The sequence below is a fragment of the Condylura cristata genome, unplaced genomic scaffold (genome assembly GCF_000260355.1).
Source record: "Condylura cristata isolate star-nosed mole 26May11 unplaced genomic scaffold, ConCri1.0 scaffold00021, whole genome shotgun sequence".
Classification (NCBI taxonomy): Eukaryota; Metazoa; Chordata; class Mammalia; order Eulipotyphla; family Talpidae; genus Condylura; species Condylura cristata.
This window is the reverse complement of record NW_004567122.1, coordinates 28,283,422-28,301,829: the sequence shown is the minus strand read 5'-3', so window position 1 is coordinate 28,301,829 and position 18,408 is coordinate 28,283,422. Positions and strand designations below refer to the sequence as shown.

Sequence of the window (18,408 nt, the reverse complement as noted above, 5' to 3'; positions counted from 1 at the left end):
GCCACCAGGGAGGGCCCATGATTCCTTTTTAATAGAAGGTTCTCCAACTATTTTCTCTCTCTCTCTCTTTTTTTTTAAAAACATTTTATTTATGTATGCATACAGAAATTGGCCAGAGGTGCAGGATTCACCAAAAGTAGAGTGGGGAGCAGAACAGGCCGACTGACGAAGCACTCTGCTGAGAGGAGCAGTAGATGAGACAGGAGAAGTCTGCTGCACCATGTAGATCACCTCTGGGGCAGGGATCCAACTTGCACTGAGGCAGCCATGGCTTGGCTTAGTTTAACTTGGTTTAGCTTAGCTTAGTTTAGCTTAGCTTCATAGTGCAGCGCTCCAACCTGCTGTGCCACCAGGGAGGGCCCTCCAACTATTGTTTCTGCTGCCTGAAAACTTTTCCCTCACACTGTGCTAATTTGATTACTTCTTATTTTCCAGACTGTTGCTTAAACTTAAGGTCTTTAGGTTGAACCTCTCCTCATTTACTCTACCCCCAGAGCAGGTTAGGACCTTGCACCACTGGGTAATAAAATACCTTCAGTCACATTGAAAATTGTTCATAATTCTGCAGTGTGGCTAAGTTAGGTCTTGCCAAGTGTGAGATCAGTCATTAGTAGCGTAGGTGCTGACTGGATCCAGACAGCTTCTCTTATCTGTCTCAGGCAGAATGGTAGGAGCAACTGGGGCAACTGGAGTGTCTGGGACTGTTAGCAGGCTAACCTGTGGTTCCTTACCTGGTGGTTTCCGGGTAGCAAAAGAGTGAGAATAGGCCCCTTGAGGCTGAGGCTCAGAAATCACATGGCAATGTCACTCCCACTGTATTTTATTGGTTACAAGAAAGTCACAGCACAAATTCTAGGGCAAGGAAGTAGACTCACTTCTTAATATAAAGTAATATTGTAACTGGGCACATATCTGGGAACAGAAGGATTATGGACTAGAAAAGGGGGAGCTCCTGTGATTTTCCTTCACTGCTCTTGTTATGATTGTTATTAAATGATTCATTGTATGATTGTCTATTGTGTTTGTCCAGTAAGTGTTCTTGAGACCTTGCGTGTAGGGATTGACTGTATTGTTCATCACTCTAGTCCAAGAACTTAGCATATATTTTGAGCTAAATAGGTAGTTATTAAATGAACAGATGAATGAATGGATGAGTGGAGTGGATGAATGAATGAGGAAAAAAGAAATGAAAGATAAGATTCTAGGAGTTCCAATGTTGTGACAAGACTTTGGAGATGGTCCTGAGTTGGAGTTCCAATTCTATTATTTCTTGATTGTTTGAACTTACACAAATTGCTTGATCTGAGTTTCTCTGTTCAAAGTAAATCCCTCTTCATTCAATCCTAGCTATGAGGGTTTCAACTCAGCATTTGTTCTCTTCTTCCTTTGTGTTCCTCTTAGCTTTTTTTACATATTAAGTAAAGGCTGCTAGTTTCCTTCCCCCAACTCCAAAGCACTGGAAACTGTTAAATGACTTTCAGGGCAACTGGCCTTCAGAATTCATTCCTTAAGGGTCATCAGCAATCCATTCTATATAAACCACTTATCTAAAACTATTAGTGACTATGAACCAGTGACTCTGCTCCCCTCTTCACCCCTGAGGGACATTTCTCAATATCTGAAATATCCTTCATGACTGCAGTTTGGGGAAAGGGCATGCTAGCGGGTAGGGGAGCTGAGGGAGCTAAGCATCTTAAAATGCACAGGGTAACCCTCTCTAGTCCCAACATAGAATGGACTGCTTCTAAAGATCATTAATACTGAGACCTTACTGGGAACTGGTTGTTCTCACTGGGCTTGAATGTAATACATTCTTCCTAGCTGTAGTCAGCTCTTACCCTTCTTTGACCTCTGTTGTCTGGTGATGGCCTTTCAGTCTTCCCACCCCTAGATCACACAGTTTTGAGCAATAGTTTTCTCCTTGAGCAGTTTGAAGACTGTGGAGGGAGGAAATGGCTCCATCTACTGGCCATATCTGGAATCACAGAGGGAGGAGATAGCATTTTTCTCAGGAAAGGACTCCTGGTGTATGGACTTCACACCCTAATGGCAGCTGGAGAATATTAGGTGGGACAGCAAATGACTAGACAAAGCTACTACCAATTCTCTCCAGTGTGACAAGATTGTGGTTATAGTCTAGAGTTGTACTTAGCAGTTTGAAATATCTTCCTTTGCATTACTTTTTCAAATTGTGAAACAGGATACATTTATATCTTATTTGGTGTATAAAAGTGTTATACGTATGTAAGTAAAGTGTAAAGAATAAACTTAAAAAAAAAACACTCATAATCACCCACTCAGATTAAGAAATGAAAAATTCTTTAGAGGCCACTGACAGTTACACCGTAGGTCAACTCTAGTTCCTCCTTCTCTCCTTTCCATTCCCCCTTTTGTGAATTATTTATTCCATTCTTCTCCTTTTATGGAATTCCTTCTTTCTTTTTCTGTTTGCACCATTTTCTACCTGTAAAACCTAGAGCAAGACACTAAATTTTGATAAATCAGTATCCTTTTAAGAAGAACAATACCTATCGTACTGGCTTGTGAATTTTAATGAGATAATGTTTATGCTGGAGTTAAAAGAGCTAACTATGTAAAACAGCAGAGCCGACATTGGCATATAGTTAGAAGCCAATAAACAGGAACTGTTTATATTTTTATGATTATTTAAAAATCATTTCTTTTCTGATAGAAAGATTTCATGTTGTAATGAGAAAGGACAGGAACTTTGGGTGCAATGTGTGGTTCCTTTATATACCAGCAGTGTTGCTTTATGCAAGTTACTAAGTCCTCTACACATGTAAAATGAGGTGATGAAAGTGTTGGTCAGTAATTTGTCACACAGGGCTGTTGTGAGGATCAGAAGAAATGATATATAAAGTCCACTAATTGGTTTAAATAAATGTTAAAATTTTTCCTTCTCTCCTTTTCTTTCACTTTCTCTGACAGAATATATTTTCCCCATCATGAACGCTAATCAAAATTTTATGTTTATAATACATATTTTCTCCTTCAAATCTTTGAATAAGATTGATACTTCAGAATGAAATAAAAAACCACCTTTATTTTAAGAATTTTTTTCTGAGAAAATAAAATTTTTTAAGCCAGAACAAATATACATTTTTATTACCAGCAATATGAGATCTGTTCAAATAACTGTGCCCTAAAATCTAGAATTGTAGCTTAATACATTTAACACATTTTTACTTTATTACTTAATTTCTCTGTATTTCAGACTATCAATTTTATGAAAGAAATCAAATCGCCATTAATAGCTTACATTTAAAAACATATATACTGATATTAATTCATAAAAATCTACAGGCTATTTTATTTCATATTTTAAGGCCAATGGTATTATTTTTCAATAATTCTGAAATATCAAATAATATTCAGCAATTGGTTAACCAATTTTAATGTAATCTACATTTCATTACTATAAAAGATAGAAACAAGATTATATATAGTTTAATTCTGGAAATATACTTACTGAGAAATTGATATATTTATTAAACAAAACCAACAACTGCTCTGTTTTTTTTAATATATATAATAGTTTATTTTTACATCATTTTATGCATTTTCCATCTCAGTTGTAATCCCCTTGGGCTTCCCATCACCAAATCTTCCATGTGCCATCACCATAGTCCAGTGCATTTCCCTCCCCCCTCTGTTTTTGATCCCATTCCCCACTCCACCCCCATAAATTGTCTCTGGTATATAGACATTTTGTGGGGGTGGAGTGGGGAATGGGATCAAAAATGGGGGGGGAGGGAGGTGCATGGGATTATGGTGATGGCACACGGGTGACGTGGTGATGGGAAGCCTGCGGGGATTACAATTGAGATGGAAAAAAAAATGTACAAAATGATGTAAAAATAAACTGTTGTAAATTTTAAAAAATTGTCTCTGGTATATAACTGTTCATTATTATTATTATTATTTTGAGAAAATAAATATTAAAAAATTCTACAAATATGCTCAATATTTCATAATTTAAAGCAATAAGAAACCAAATTATACCAATGTGACAAGAAAATAAAAACCTAAAAGATGCTATTTCTATCTAATTATATAGTTTTTAAAATTGTGATTATGATACAAGTGCAACATTGGAGATTGTTTATGTATATTTATGGTACATGCATATAATGGGTTATATGTGAACTTTAAGGATCTCAGTACAGAAGGATAATTATTTCCTGTATTGAGTAGTACAGGAAAATGTTCAGGTGAATTACCAGGTTAGAGATGTGGGGAATAAAACAGTGTAAAGTTATGTATATAACTGAAAAAAATACAGAAACCAGTGATTTCTGTAGGTGGGAATTATATATTGAAATGTCCTACTTACTTGTTTATTTAAGAGAGTTTATTTTTTAGTTCTGTTTTAGGTTTACAGCAAATGTGAGAAGGTAGATTTCCCACTGACCCCTCCCCCACACCTGCATAGTCTCCCTATTATCAATATGTCCCACCAGAATGGTACATCTGTTACAACTGGTGAACCTAAACTGATATATCACTAGGACTCAGGATCCATTCTTGGTTTGGAGAAATAATGTCATATATCACCATTGGAATATCTTACACTATCTCTTCATTGTCCTAAAAAGGCTTTATGCTCTACTCACTTATTCTTCCTCTCCTAGAGGCCTTGGCAGCCACTGATCTTTTTAATTCTCCAAAGTTTCCTTTTTGGAATATCATATAGTTGGCATGATACAGCATGACATCTTTTCAGTATTTTTTCCCTTAGTAAAATACAATGAAGTTTTCACCATGCTTTTTTATGGCTTGATATCTCATTTATTTTTAGTGCTGAGTAATATTCCATTATTTTAATGTAACAGATTTATCCTTTTACCTATTGAAGGATATCTTGGGTACTTCCATGTATAGGCAATTATAAATAAAACTGGTATAAACATATATATGTATATTTTTGTGTAGATATAAGTTTTCAGTTACTTTGGGTAAATATCATGGGATGCAACTGCTTCATTGTTTGGTAAAGTGTGTGTTTAGTTTTTAGAAATTGCCAAGGTATTTTCCAAAGTGTTTGCTACCATTTTGCATTCCTACAAGCAAGGAATGAGTTCCTGTTCTTCTGCATCCTTGTCGGTATTTAGTGTTGTCAGTGTTCTGGATTTTGGTCCATCTCATATGTGTGCAGTGCTGTATTTATTTTTCTTTAGGATTGCTGTATTTTTCAAGTCCTCTGCATCAACCATACATTATTTTTGTAATATATGTTATAAAATATAAAATTAGAAAGTCTATGTAATAGCATGATATGTATGAAGAGGGAATTTGGAGGAATATAACATTACATTTTAAAAATACAATTTAGGGCCCTCCCTGGTGGCAGAATGGGTTATGATGCAGCACTGCAAGCTAGCAGCAACTGCTTCAGTGCCAGTTCAATCCCTGGCCCTGCAGGTGACCTGCATGGCATGGTGGCAGACCTCTCAGGACCTGCCCACTGCTCCCCTCAGCAGTGTACTTGCCTGTTCTGCTCCCTCCTCTGTCTCTGGTGAATCCTCTCATTGCCCTTGCACCCCCGGCCTATACCCTAATCCTGTATGCATAAATTAATAAATCTTTTAAAAATTACAAATTAATGATACTGTAAGAACAACCATAAATTTAAAAAGAAAAATTGTATGACAGTATTAGCAATTTAGCTCTCCATTCACTGGGACAAATGGCTATACCTAGAATGTGTTGTAGAGAAGTACTTGCCAAAAGCATCTTTAAATAATCTCTAATTTCTAGTTATTTAAAAAAAATGAAAATGATGAAATTATATACAAGTACAGTTTGCTATATTAAAGGACAAAATGCAAAAATTCTAAGCAACAGGCCATAAAAATGTTATTTGACTATCTAGAGACACAAGTTACTTGTTACTATTCAATTTATAATCAGTGTAGAGAGCAGATACATATCGTTTTTTTTCTTAAATTATAAATTCAAAATAAAGTGCCTATCACTAGTGAAACATGGAAAAAAGCAAAAGTTGCCTTCATATACTATACATTATTTATATTATGGTGTGATTAAAATAGACTTTATCGTGCAATTTTTAATAATATATATTAAGACTATACAATACTATATACTACTATACAATACTCAAAGAATGACAAATTGATTCAAAAAATTCCCAAGGGAGCTGGTTAAATTATGCACTATCCTGTAAATATGTAGTATTTAGGAAAGCTGAGCTTTGAAGTCGGGGCTGGATTACAATTTTGTTTTCCTCCTTGGATAGAATTTCTCTGAGTTTGTTTTCTTATCTGTAATATTAGGCTGATGGAAGTTACTATAAAGCTGTTAAATCAAAAGAACAGAACTAGTCATAGGGTAAGTCCTCAGCACACGTTAGCTATCTTCCCACCTCCCTTGGATGAGGATAAAAAAGACCTGAGGCCATACATCTTCCAAAATTAAAGAAAAATTCAGCCTTATCAAGTACTAGCACAGAATCTGCTAACCAACTACACTCTAGTTTTCGCCCATCCACATCACCCCTAAAGCGCAGCGCACACTCCCCTTAGACCCCTTTTTTTCCCCCTACTCCCACCCAGAATCTCCTAGTTCACCTCTCCCCCTCCCTCACACCTTTTTGCCTGCCGGAGAGGCGTGGCTTCCCTCCACCCACCCACCCACCCACCCCTCTCTGATTCTAACTTTCCCGCTCCAGTAGCTCTCGGCCAATCGAGGGTGTAATTATCTGTGTCTTCCCGACATTTAGCGAAGATCGCCATAAGTAAGATGTCTGATTGGAGTTTCTGGAGCAAGAGTTTACCAATCACAGGCAGGGTTTTTACGTGCTGGAGGACGGCTAGTATTATCACTGGTGATTGGCTGGAGTGGCGGAGCCTGGAAAATGGCTGCGAGCACCTCAGTAGCCCCTGTGGCGGTGACGGCTGCTGTGGGGCAGGTCCTATCAGCCAGCAGTGGTTTCTCAAACTTGCGAGAAATTAAAAAGCAGCTGCTACTTATCGCGGGCCTTACCCGGGAGCGGGGTCTACTGCACAGCAGCAAATGGTGAGATGTCGGAGTCTGAAAGGACCGGTCTCGGCTCCATGGCCTTGGGGGGCTTGTGGAGTGGATTCAGTGTGTGTTGTGTTGCAGGTCCGCAGAGTTGGCCTTTTCCCTCCCTGCGTTGCCTCTGTCCGAGCTGCAGCCGCCACCGCCTATTACAGAGGTAAGAACTCACCCGCGAGCGCTCCCTCATCACCTGAAGAGGTGTGCCCTGTCACTTGAGAGTGTGCGACAGGAACGTTTGTAGAGAGGCTTCCAGCATCTTAAGAGCTGAGTGTTTTAAGCGATTTTATTTGGGTGGATTTTGAGTTTTGACAGATTGGCTGGGGCTCTCAGGCTGGAGAGAATTGCTAAGCCTTGTTTAAGGCATCACCCTTGTAGGTTTTACAACCTAAACTATGTTCATAACGGTGAGAAAAACCACCGTTTCTAGTGAGAAACTGGTTTAGGAGTCAGACAACCCTGGATTCAAATCCAAGCCACCGTGATGAATTTTGGCAATTTCCTTAACCTCCCGAGCTACAGTTTCCTCATCTGTGAAATAAAGATAATAATGTTTTCTTTATGAGGGTATTGAAAGAGTTAAATGCAATATGAATATTTTTTGTGTGTGTTTTCGGTGCTGTGTTTACGTTGTCTTTGCAATCTGAATGATTTCATCATAATCCACTGAGGTTGCCTTTTTTTCCAATTCCGCCCCCCCCCAGACACATAAAAACAAGATATAATGCAAGTGAGGGGGGTTTTGAAAGAAATGCGAAACATGGTGTGTGGGTGTGAAGAGGGCCACCAGGATCCTAAGTTGAATGGTTGCATTTAATACCTGTTGATTTTGTGCAAAAACACTGAATATGTTTTGGTTTCACTTTTGTGCTGGTGATATTTAGGGAAAATGAAATTATTTTAGTTTAAATCATTGTATCCCAAGAATTTAGGGGAGGATTGTATCTTTTTACTTAAAGGTACAACATTCATTTTTAAAAAGAGAATTCTAACACTATTGTATGCTTCCAGCAATATTAACATGTCACAAATTGCCCCTCCCGCTCAGCTGGTTATTGAACCCGGTGCAGCTTTGGCTTGGGACAGCACTTTATTGCCCACCAGGAAGGGCCCAAGAAGGGTTAGATATTAATGCCAATCACTTTGAAGACTTTTTTTTACATTTCTCTTCAAATCTGTAGTATTATTCCTTGTTACAGACGAAGAAATGAATAGTCAGAGAAGCTATGTAACTTTCCTACTAATATGAAACCAGGAAATGAAGAAGTCACAGTTTAACTCCAGGTTCTTAAAACCAAAACTATGCAACTTCCTGCTATGTTGACAGGAACAATAGATGTTTCTAAATGTGTTGGTTTAGCTTTTTAAATTTTAACTTTCTCCTTGATTTTTTTTTTTAAATTTATTTATTTGTGGATACAGAACTGGGGTACAGGCCAGAGGTGCAGAGGTGGTAAGAGGATTCACCAGAGACAGAGTGGGGAGCAGAACAGGCAGATTGTCAAAGTACACTGCTGAGGGAGCAGCAGGCCGGTCCAGAGATGTCTGCTGCACCATTTGGGTCACTTCTCGGGCAGGCGGGCATTGAACTCATGCTGAAGTGGCTTTAGCTTTTCAGTAATGTGCTTTAACCCGCTGTGCCACCAGGGAGGGCCTTGATTTTTTATTTTGAAAAAATTTCCTGTGATTTTTTCCTTCCTAATAAAATAAATACATATAATAACTTACATGTCTATCCATGTATATTTGTATAAATATGGGTGAAGGTATATGTGATTTTTGGAAGAAGAGAAATAATTGTTTTCTTAAATCTTGAAACTAGTGAGCATGCTTCTGGATTTGAACTTTTTGTCCTTTCCCAAGCTTTTATAGTAACTTGTCTCTTTTATAGGAGGATGCACAAGATATGGATGCTTATACTCTGGCCAAGGCTTACTTTGATGTTAAAGAATATGATCGGGCAGCACATTTCCTGCATGGGTGCAACAGCAAGAAAGCCTATTTCCTATACATGTATTCTAGGTATCTGGTAAGGCTATTTTAAGATGTCATTCTGCTACTAGTAAAGCGTACATATTTTAAACTAAGTTGGAATTTTTTTCTTTGTTTTCTTGAGCTATACGTTTAAGCATAATGATTTGACTTACATATATTGTAAAATTATTCCTAGAGTAAGTTTATTTAGCACCCATCATCTCATATAGATGCAAAATAAGAGAAAGAAAAAGGTGTTTTTTTCCTTGTGATGAGAGCTTTTAGGACAGACTTGCTTAATAACATTGTCAGCTATAGTCATCATGTTCTACAACCCAATGTTTATTAATCTTACAACTAAGTTTGTACCTTTTGACCACTTTCATCCAGTTACCCTCCCCTGACCTTACTTCTCTCTCATCTTTGGTAGCCACAAATCTAAGTTTAATTTTGTAAAGTTCTTTATGTTTATTAGTTAATATTGTTCAAGAATTAGGTTAAAATCTCACTAACCTCATTTGTTGATCATTTTAAATACATGTAAGTCAAACCATTATGTTGTATAACTTAAATTTGTATAATACCTCAATAAAATGGGGAAAAATTGGAAAAAGAAGCAAGTTAAAAGCCTTAGCTAATTTTTAAATTTATAAACCCTGTTATAATTTTATTTATAGTACACTTGTTATTTTTGTTTCAAACTGTTAAAAACCAAGACTTAAAGGACAATGCAAGTAAAATAATTTAATACTGCTTTTAATAATTTAACTGTAATTTATTATTTTACTTTGTAATTATGAATGTAACTTTACTGTTTTTTTTCTGAAAACTATGCTCATTTCCAGGTGCTAGCATAGTCTATTTGTGAAGTATAGTGCTTCTTGTGGTTTGAACTTCATTTATTTTTTAATTTATAACTTAGTGTCTTATCAGCATTTGTTGAATTTGTCTGCTATTCTCTAAAGGCTTAAGCTTTCACTTATTCTTTAGGTAGTGGGTGCAGGTATGTTATTAGGATGTTACTGCTTCAGGTTCACTCAATGGACAGAGCTAGCAATATATGTATATATATACATACGTGTTTATGTATCTACATTTGTGTGAGTATACACATATATTACTTATATACTTTATATAGGTATATTGTATGCCTATATAACCTTAACTTTATACTAATATCTCCACCTCCATTTCACAGTATGGGATCATTAAAGTTTTTGCTCTTCTGTGTTCATAATTTCTTATTATATTAGTGAGAAAGTTGGTCAGGTTATCATTAATGTATTAATTGACTGACCTCCATTTCTATTTCTATTCTCCTTTCTCCCCCATGTGGATAATGTCCTTATCCTACTTGCCAGGCCACCTCTTTAGGACACCTCCATATCCTGCTTGGACTCTACCTTCTTCCCCCAATTTGGACTCCCAGTTTGACTCTTAACATCCTGATGTGGACACCTGTACCCTTCCATGCTCCTACATCCCAACTTTTATGTTTGTTTTAAGACTAAAATATCCTACATACTGTCTTTTCGGCTGTTTGAGTTCTAGAAAATATACTTGATAGCCATTATATAATATAAAGATTTATGTTATTTATTTATGTATAAAAGAACTGGGATATAGGCCAGAGAGGTGTGGGGGGTAAGAATATTGACCAGAGATAGAGTGGGGAGCAGAATAGGTGGGTCTACTGAAATCCACTGCTGAGGGGAACAGTAGGCGAGACAGGAGAGGTCTGCTGTGTCATATGATAGCACTGAGACTTTAAACCCTGTGCCACAAGGGAGACCTACCATTATATTTGATTGTGGACACTTCCATTTGCATCTTGTATGTTGAGTTGAAATAGGATCTACTGAATCCCTTCAAATAGATTTTCTCTATGGGACGATTATTCCTTGTGGTTGGTTGATTGTGTGGTTAAGAGTTATTAGTTAACAAAACCATGAACTTAAGCAAGATGTTTTGAAATTGGGGTTTTTAAAAATTCTCTTACATAAGTTTTTACCTGTGCATAAGCAACAATTTGGGCAAGTTCTGGGCGAAAAAGCAACATTTCTAAAGTTGAGGAGAAAAAATATTAAGTTAAAAAAAAAAAAAAAGAAGCCTATGGAAAATTTTATTATTTTTAAAGATTTATTTAATACAGAACTGGGGTACAGTCTGGAAGAGCAGGGGCAGTGAGAGGTCTGCAGTGCCCTTAATCCAAAGGGCAGGTGTATAAAATGTAAAAAGAAAAATTAAGTATTCTCACTTGATAATAATTTCAAACTGACAGAAAAAGTTGCAGGAAAAAGAATAGTACAAATAACCTCCATTGTATCTTTTATCCAGATTGATCTATATGAATATTTTATTTGCTTTATAATTGTTCTGTCTCTCACACACACAATGACACACATTTTTTCCCTTGGAATTATTTAAGAGTAAATTACAGGTAAAGTACTGCTAAATGTTTAATGTTCATCTCTTTAGAATAAAGATATTTTCTTAAATAAGCCACAGTATAGTTGTTAACTTCAGTGCATTTAACATTGATACAATACTTTAATCTAACCTTTAATTAAAATTTTATCAGTTAACCTAGCAGTTTTGTCTATGGCATTTCTCCAGTACAATCGAGGATTAAAAATGCATTTAGTTGGCATGCCTCTTTAATCTCTTACCTGGAATATTTCCATAGGCTTTCTTTGCTCTTACGACATTTTCATTTTTCCAAGTTTGCAGTTCTCTCTTCTTTTTCCTTTAAAAAAACATTTTATTTTTAAGAGCAATTTAAATTTAGAGCAATACTGAACAAAAAGTACAGGTGCTTCCACCCCCTATACACATGGCTTTCCCACCATCAATAGCCCACACCAGTGTAATACATTTACTGTATCATTTATCATTTATGTTGATTCACATATCATTATCAAAGAAAGGCCAGTTTACATAACACTATTTGTGTTGTATAATATGGGTCTTTACTCTGTTCTATTTTTTAAAAATCGAACATTTTTCATTTTGGTATGTGTTTTGTTTCTGTGTCATTTTATCTAGTTTATACATACCTGGCCAGAATAGTGGAGTATCCTGGGCATTGTATCCAGTAGTATACAATATCCATAGCTCCTCCGTGCTAATGTTAATTTTGATCAACCAATCCAGATATTTTCCATTGTCTTTATAATAAAATTGCTATTATTTGTAGTGCACTAATCTGCAATCTGCAGTGATATGCAGACTGCAGATGCCAATTAAGTATCTTATAAAAATTTTCTCCTACTTTAATATCCAATGTTAATTCTTGCCCAAAGTACTCTTTTTTTTTTTTTTAAAGTTTTCCATGGGGGGCCCTCCCTAATGGCGCAACAAATTAAAGTGCAGCACTGCAAGCTAGCCGCAGCACCCCCAGAGGTGATCCACATGGCACTGCAGACCTCTCACTGCCCCTGCTCTTCCAGACTGTACCCCAGTTCTGTATTAAATAAATCTTTAAAAATAATAAAATTTTCCATAGGCTTCTTTTTTTTTTTTTTTTTTAAAGATCTATTTATATATGCATCCAAGAACTGGAGTATAGGCCAGAGGTGTGGGGTGCGGGGTGGGATGAAAGGATTCACCAGAGACGGAGTGGGGAGCAGAACAGGAAGTTTGACTGAAATACACTGCTGAGGGGAGCAGTAGAGGAGACAAGAGAGCTCTGCTGTACCATGTAGGGTCAGCTCCCTGGCTCCTGTTGCAGTGGCTGTAGATCACTTCATAGCACTGTGCTTTAACCCATTGCACCACCAGGGAGGGCCACACCTGAAGTGCTCTTTTCTATGTTGAAAAATGATGCTGATGTGTCTTTCCGCATTTACTACTCACTATTCAGTGTTCTACCCTAAACAAGAGCCTTCCCTTTTCTACTTATTTATCTATAAAATATCAGTATAAACTCAAGGATTCTTATTTTTTAATGGTTTATAATTTATTACTGTGCTTATTATTTTGGTCCTTAAATTATCCTGAATTTGGCCAGTGTCAGCCTTTAAATAATTTTTTTAAATTCATGGCCAATAATAGATGTCTGCTGCTCCCCTCAGCGGTGTATTTTATTTAACAGCCTGTTCTGGTCACCGCTCTGTCTCTGGTGAATCCTCTCTTGCCCTACTTTTCTGACCTGGACCCCAGTTCCTGTATGCATAAATAAATAAATCTTTTTCTTTAAAGAAAATTTGTGCATACAGGAATTAGGGTCCAGGCCAGAGGTGCAGGGGCAGTGAGAAGATTCACCAGAGACAGAGTGGGGAGCAGAACAGGCTGACTGATGAAATAGACTGCTGAGGGGAGTAGTGGGTGGGTCAGGAGATGTCTGCCGTGCAATGTGGATCGCCTCTGGGGCTGGGGATCGAACTCATGATGAAATGGCTTTAGCTTCTTAGTGCTGTGCTGTGCCACCTGCTGTGCCACCAGGGAGAGCCCATAAATAAATCTTTTTTAAAAAAAGAATATATTTCAGAATACATTGAATAAAGACCTTTGTGGTGGTTTTTGTCTTACAGTCTGGAGAAAAGAAGAAGGATGATGAAACAGTTGACAGTCTAGGTATGACTTCCTTTTACCTTTTGGATTGAAGCAGGGGCTGCAAACTTAAATGCCTACAGGCACCAAACAGGTAATATAAATATATGAAGTAGACTGAGAAGGACTGTTGCAAATGGAAGAGCACAAATGGACAGTTGTTACCCAGCTTCAGCTGAAGGCTGCTTTGTGGGAAAGTGGGTGTGGTATTGTTAGACCTTTCTTCCCTTGCCTAGACTCCCTGCCCTGCAACCTCAAACTGAAAATTCAGATTTTTAACATTGATAACTAATTCACCCTATACAAAAACCTGTATGGGTCTAACAAAATATGACTGCATACCAGTTAATCAGTTGTGGTTTCTGAGATAAAGAAAACAGGACATATAAGATATCCTTGACTACTTGTGAATGTATGCTGGAAGTTCCAGGTTGATGACACAGGAAAGATCTATGTCTCTGAATTGAAATCTTCCTTTAATTCAGAGTGTTTCTTCTCTAGGTCCTCTGGAAAAAGGACAAGTTAAAAATGAGGCTCTTAGAGAGTTAAGAGTAGAGCTCAGTAAGAAACACCAGGCCCGGGAACTTGATGGATTTGGCCTTTATCTGTAAGTGTTTGTTAGAATCATTTGGAATGTTCTCTAAAGCAGTATCCTAAGTAGAAGAAAGATGTTAAAAAGCATTAACTTGTCCTTTTGTTGTTTCCTTCTTTCCTAGGTATGGGGTGGTACTTCGTAAACTTGACTTGGTGAAAGAGGCCATTGATGTGTTCGTGGAAGCTACTCATGTTTTGCCTTTGCATTGGGGAGCCTGGCTGGAGCTCTGTAACTTGATTACAGATAAGGAGATGGTAAAGTGAGATGTGAAAAACCCTCTCCACCAAGTCTTTGAAATGCTATTGTAATGGGGTAGGGCAAGAAAGTTTAATTAAAACTTTGGGTATAAGCTGGCTCTTTGCTCCCATTCAGATTTATTTCACTTTGGGAAGGTCATCATTGGAAAGAGCAGTATCTCCTTCCTGCTCAGTAGCTGTTGGGTTTGTCTCTTATTATATTTGAGTAGCTTTTCACATTACTGTTTTCACATTCATGTTTTATTGTCATTTCTTTATGGACTAAATGCTCTTTAGTTTTTTTCTAATTCCAAAAATGCTACAGGAAAGGTCTCTCTGATATCAAGGATTATATTAAAAATATTTTTAAAATCTCATTTGAGCTGTCATAGAACTCTAAAAATTTGGAGATTTGTTAATGAAATAATATATATGAAATTGCTATATTTATTGGTTCATTAGTATTATATTTTATTGGTCAGTATTAGAGTATTTTTTTTTCTTTTTTTTTCTTTTTTTATTACAAAGTTTATTTTTACATCATTTTGCACATTTTTTTTTTTCCATCTCGATTGTAATCCCTGCGGGTTTCCCATCACCAAATCACCCCTGTGCCACCACCATAGTCCCATGCATTTCCCTAGAGTATGTTTTTTATAGAATTCATTTTGTTGTTGTTTAGTAATTAATGAAGGTGACAGAACATCTCCTTTTATTAACACTGAAGAGCCAAAGATCAGTTGATTTTTTAAGTCTGTGTCTGACATCTAATCTTGATTTACTTATATTCACTTCACTCTAATTGCCTATTAGACTTACTTTTTTTTAATAATATAATAGCTTATTTTTACATCGTTTTGTGCATTTTTCCATCTTAGTTGTAATCCCCGTGGGATTCCCATCACCAGATCACCCGTGTGCCATCACCACAGTCCAGTGCATTTCCCTCCCTACACTGTTTTTGATACCATTCCCCACCCCACCCCCATAAAATGTCGCTGGTATATAGCTGTTCATTATTATTATTATTTTCTCGCCTGGTCCATTATACGCCTGCTGGGAGTGAAACCACCTGGTATTTTTCCTTTTCTTTCTGGCTTATTTCACAAAGCATGATCTTTTCCAGCTCCATCCATATTTCTGCAAAAAAAAACTGCCTATTAGACTTTTTTGGAAGTTTCTCTTATCTCTGAACTCAAAATATGCAAAAACATACCTTAAAATCTTTTTTTTCTCTCAGCTTGATAGACTCAATGTTACTTTTTCTCTAGACATCTCATTCATATTTGTCTTTTCTTTCTTTTATCATCTTTTATCTAATCAGTCACCAGACACTGCCATGGTTACCTCCTTGTATGCATTCCTTCCTCCTAGTTTCTTTTGCCATCTTAGTTATCATCGCAAATTCGAATTAATTATACATAATAAATACTTTCTATCTTGCTTTCCCATGGGTTATGCTACCATTTCCAAACTGAACTTCCAAACTGAACTTCTTATGACATCCACATCATGTCATTATCTTGCCAACAGTTAACTGTAGTTTCCTGTTTCATCCCATTTTTCCTGTTGTACCATAGGGCCCACCCTATCAGTTCAGTCTTAATTTTCTGTTGCTTCTTAGCACATAGCCTACTTTCAAAGCAAGTTAATTTCTTCACAGTCATCATATTGTTTTTCCTGTATTTACATTGCCCTTGACTTTTCTCCCTTCCTTGTCCATTTTTCTATCCAAATCTAACCCGTCCTCTAAGACTCATCTCAGTTCTCATCCTTTGATACCTTCCCCAGCATGGCCATTTCTCCCTGTTGTGCTTACAGTTCTATTCACTTAATTGAATTACCCTGTGTTCATTAATAAGTGCTTGAATCAAATTTTGGTGAGAAACTCCTTTAGATGATGAAGATAGTGCCATGATGTTCATTTGGGAAAGAACTCAAAGTATGTTCCTTTTTCTCCTGCTGCCAGCTAAAGTTCCTGTCTTTGCCAGACACCTGGATGAAAGAGTTTTTTCTGGCTCATATATATACGGAGTTGCAGTTGATAGAGGAGGCCCTACAAAAGTATCAGAATCTCATTGATGTGGGCTTTTCTAAGAGCTCATATATTGTTTCCCAAATTGCAGTTGCCTATCACAATATCAGAGGTGAGTGAATAAGGGCAATGAAATTCATTTAGATCCTGAGAGGTGCATTGTGTTGTTTTTTGACCTCTTTATCTTCTTTCTACAGATATTGACAAAGCCCTCTCTATTTTTAATGAGTTAAGGAAACAAGACCCTTATAGGATTGAAAATATGGACACATTTTCCAACCTTCTTTATGTCAGGGTAAGCTATTTTCTTTGCTTGGACTTGATTAAGCTTTCTTGTGCTTTAATTTCCTGTTGGGCCTCCCTAGGCCCTAGGGTAGGTTATGGGTTAAGTCCCTTGGCGAGGGAGCTAACCCACATGGTGCAGCAGACCTCTCTGTCTTGCTTACTGCTCCTCTCAGCAGTGTATCACTAGATCTACCTAATCTGCTCCCTGACTCTGTCTCTGGTGAATGCTCTCACTCTCTGTACCTATACCCCAGTTCTTCTGTGCAAAAATAAAAAAATTAAAAACTAGTGATAATTTTCTGGGTTGGATTGTCACCAGTTGCATTAGCTATAAGAAAATAATTCCAGGTATTCCTATTTTTGATGCTTAGATTGTCTTTCTCTTTCCTTTCAGAGCATGAAATCTGAGTTGAGTTATCTGGCTCACAACCTCTGTGAGATTGATAAATATCGTGTAGAAACATGCTGTGTAATTGGTAAGAGTCACTACTTTTGTTTTTTAATTTATCTTTATTGTAAATAATGTAACTATATTTAATTTTGCTACATTGTTGTTACAGAATATGAGTGCTCACTTTAATCCTGCTTCCAAATTGTTTTTGGAACATGACTCCAGAATATTTTTCTGTGTGATAAAATGTGTGTGTGTATGTGAATTTGTTTGCAGAAAAACTATGTGACTATACATACTGTTTTGTAACTTCCCTTTTTTGAACGTTATCATTTAATGGCCTTTTACAATATCATCATATTTTTAGTTAATCATTTTATATTTTACAGGTTGTCACCAGTGCTTAATATAAAAAGTGCTTCCGTAAATATCTTTGTACATGCACGTTTATTTTTATGTGCTTATGCGACTATTTCTGTGTAGTAAGTTCCTAGCAATGAAAGACGGATCAAAGATCCGTGGTTTTGTTTTTTTTTTAAGATTTATTTTTATTTATGCATACAAGATTGGGGGGGGTATATAGGTCAGAGGTGCAAGGGGTAAGTGGATTCATCAGAGAAAGAATGGGGAGCAAAACAGGCAAGATCTACTGAAATACACTGCTGAGGGGAGCAGCGGACCAGACAGGAGAGGTCTGCTGCACCCTGGTTTGGGATTGATAGTGCTGAGATTAAACCCTGCGTCATCGGGGAGGCCCCAAAGGTATATGTTTTAAACTTTATAAAACTGTAAGAAAAGAGGTGAGAATTTCTATTTCTCTGTTTCAGAATTCTCATTCTTGGCACTGTTGACATTTTGGGTTAGATAATTTTTATGGAGATCCTTCGTATTGTGGGATGTCAGCAGTATCCCTGGCTTTTACCTACTATATGCCAGTAACAACCTCCACCTCATCTCAGCTATGTTTGTAGATCATAAAAATGTTTATATACTGTCAAATAACCTGTAGGCATCAGAATCACCTCTGGTTGAAAACTAGCACTTTATGTTCTTGGCCACACATGTGTGACTTGAATAATTAGTTGATCAATGGCTTCTTCTTGGAGGTAAAAGGATCTTCTTCAGACACTGGTGAAACTGCATTAAGATCATTCATTTGTACCTTTCTAGGTCAGGATATTGTTCATAAACTGATAAAATTTCATTTTTTTTTAAACTGATAGAATTTTAGCTTATGAATTATCTAATCTATTTCTATCCCTTAAGGAAGTTGTAGCCTAGAAGG

The 18,408-nt window shown here is 36.8% G+C and overlaps 1 protein-coding gene across 1 annotated transcript in view; it reads left to right on the top strand.

The window, feature by feature from the left end:
- The first annotated feature begins 6,894 nt into the window (after positions 1 to 6,894).
- The window catches only part of CDC23 (cell division cycle 23), an 18,673-nt gene continuing 7,159 nt past the window's right edge, over positions 6,895 to 18,408 (top strand). Inside the window, exons 1-9 of the mRNA XM_012727751.1 lie at positions 6,895 to 7,056; positions 7,144 to 7,216; positions 8,948 to 9,085; positions 13,563 to 13,605; positions 14,083 to 14,188; positions 14,298 to 14,430; positions 16,382 to 16,559; positions 16,645 to 16,742; positions 17,127 to 17,208. Of these exons, the coding sequence (XP_012583205.1) occupies positions 6,896 to 7,056; positions 7,144 to 7,216; positions 8,948 to 9,085; positions 13,563 to 13,605; positions 14,083 to 14,188; positions 14,298 to 14,430; positions 16,382 to 16,559; positions 16,645 to 16,742; positions 17,127 to 17,208 (1,012 nt within the window). The 5' untranslated portion in view covers position 6,895. The remainder of the gene's footprint in view (positions 7,057 to 7,143; positions 7,217 to 8,947; positions 9,086 to 13,562; positions 13,606 to 14,082; positions 14,189 to 14,297; positions 14,431 to 16,381; positions 16,560 to 16,644; positions 16,743 to 17,126; positions 17,209 to 18,408) is intronic.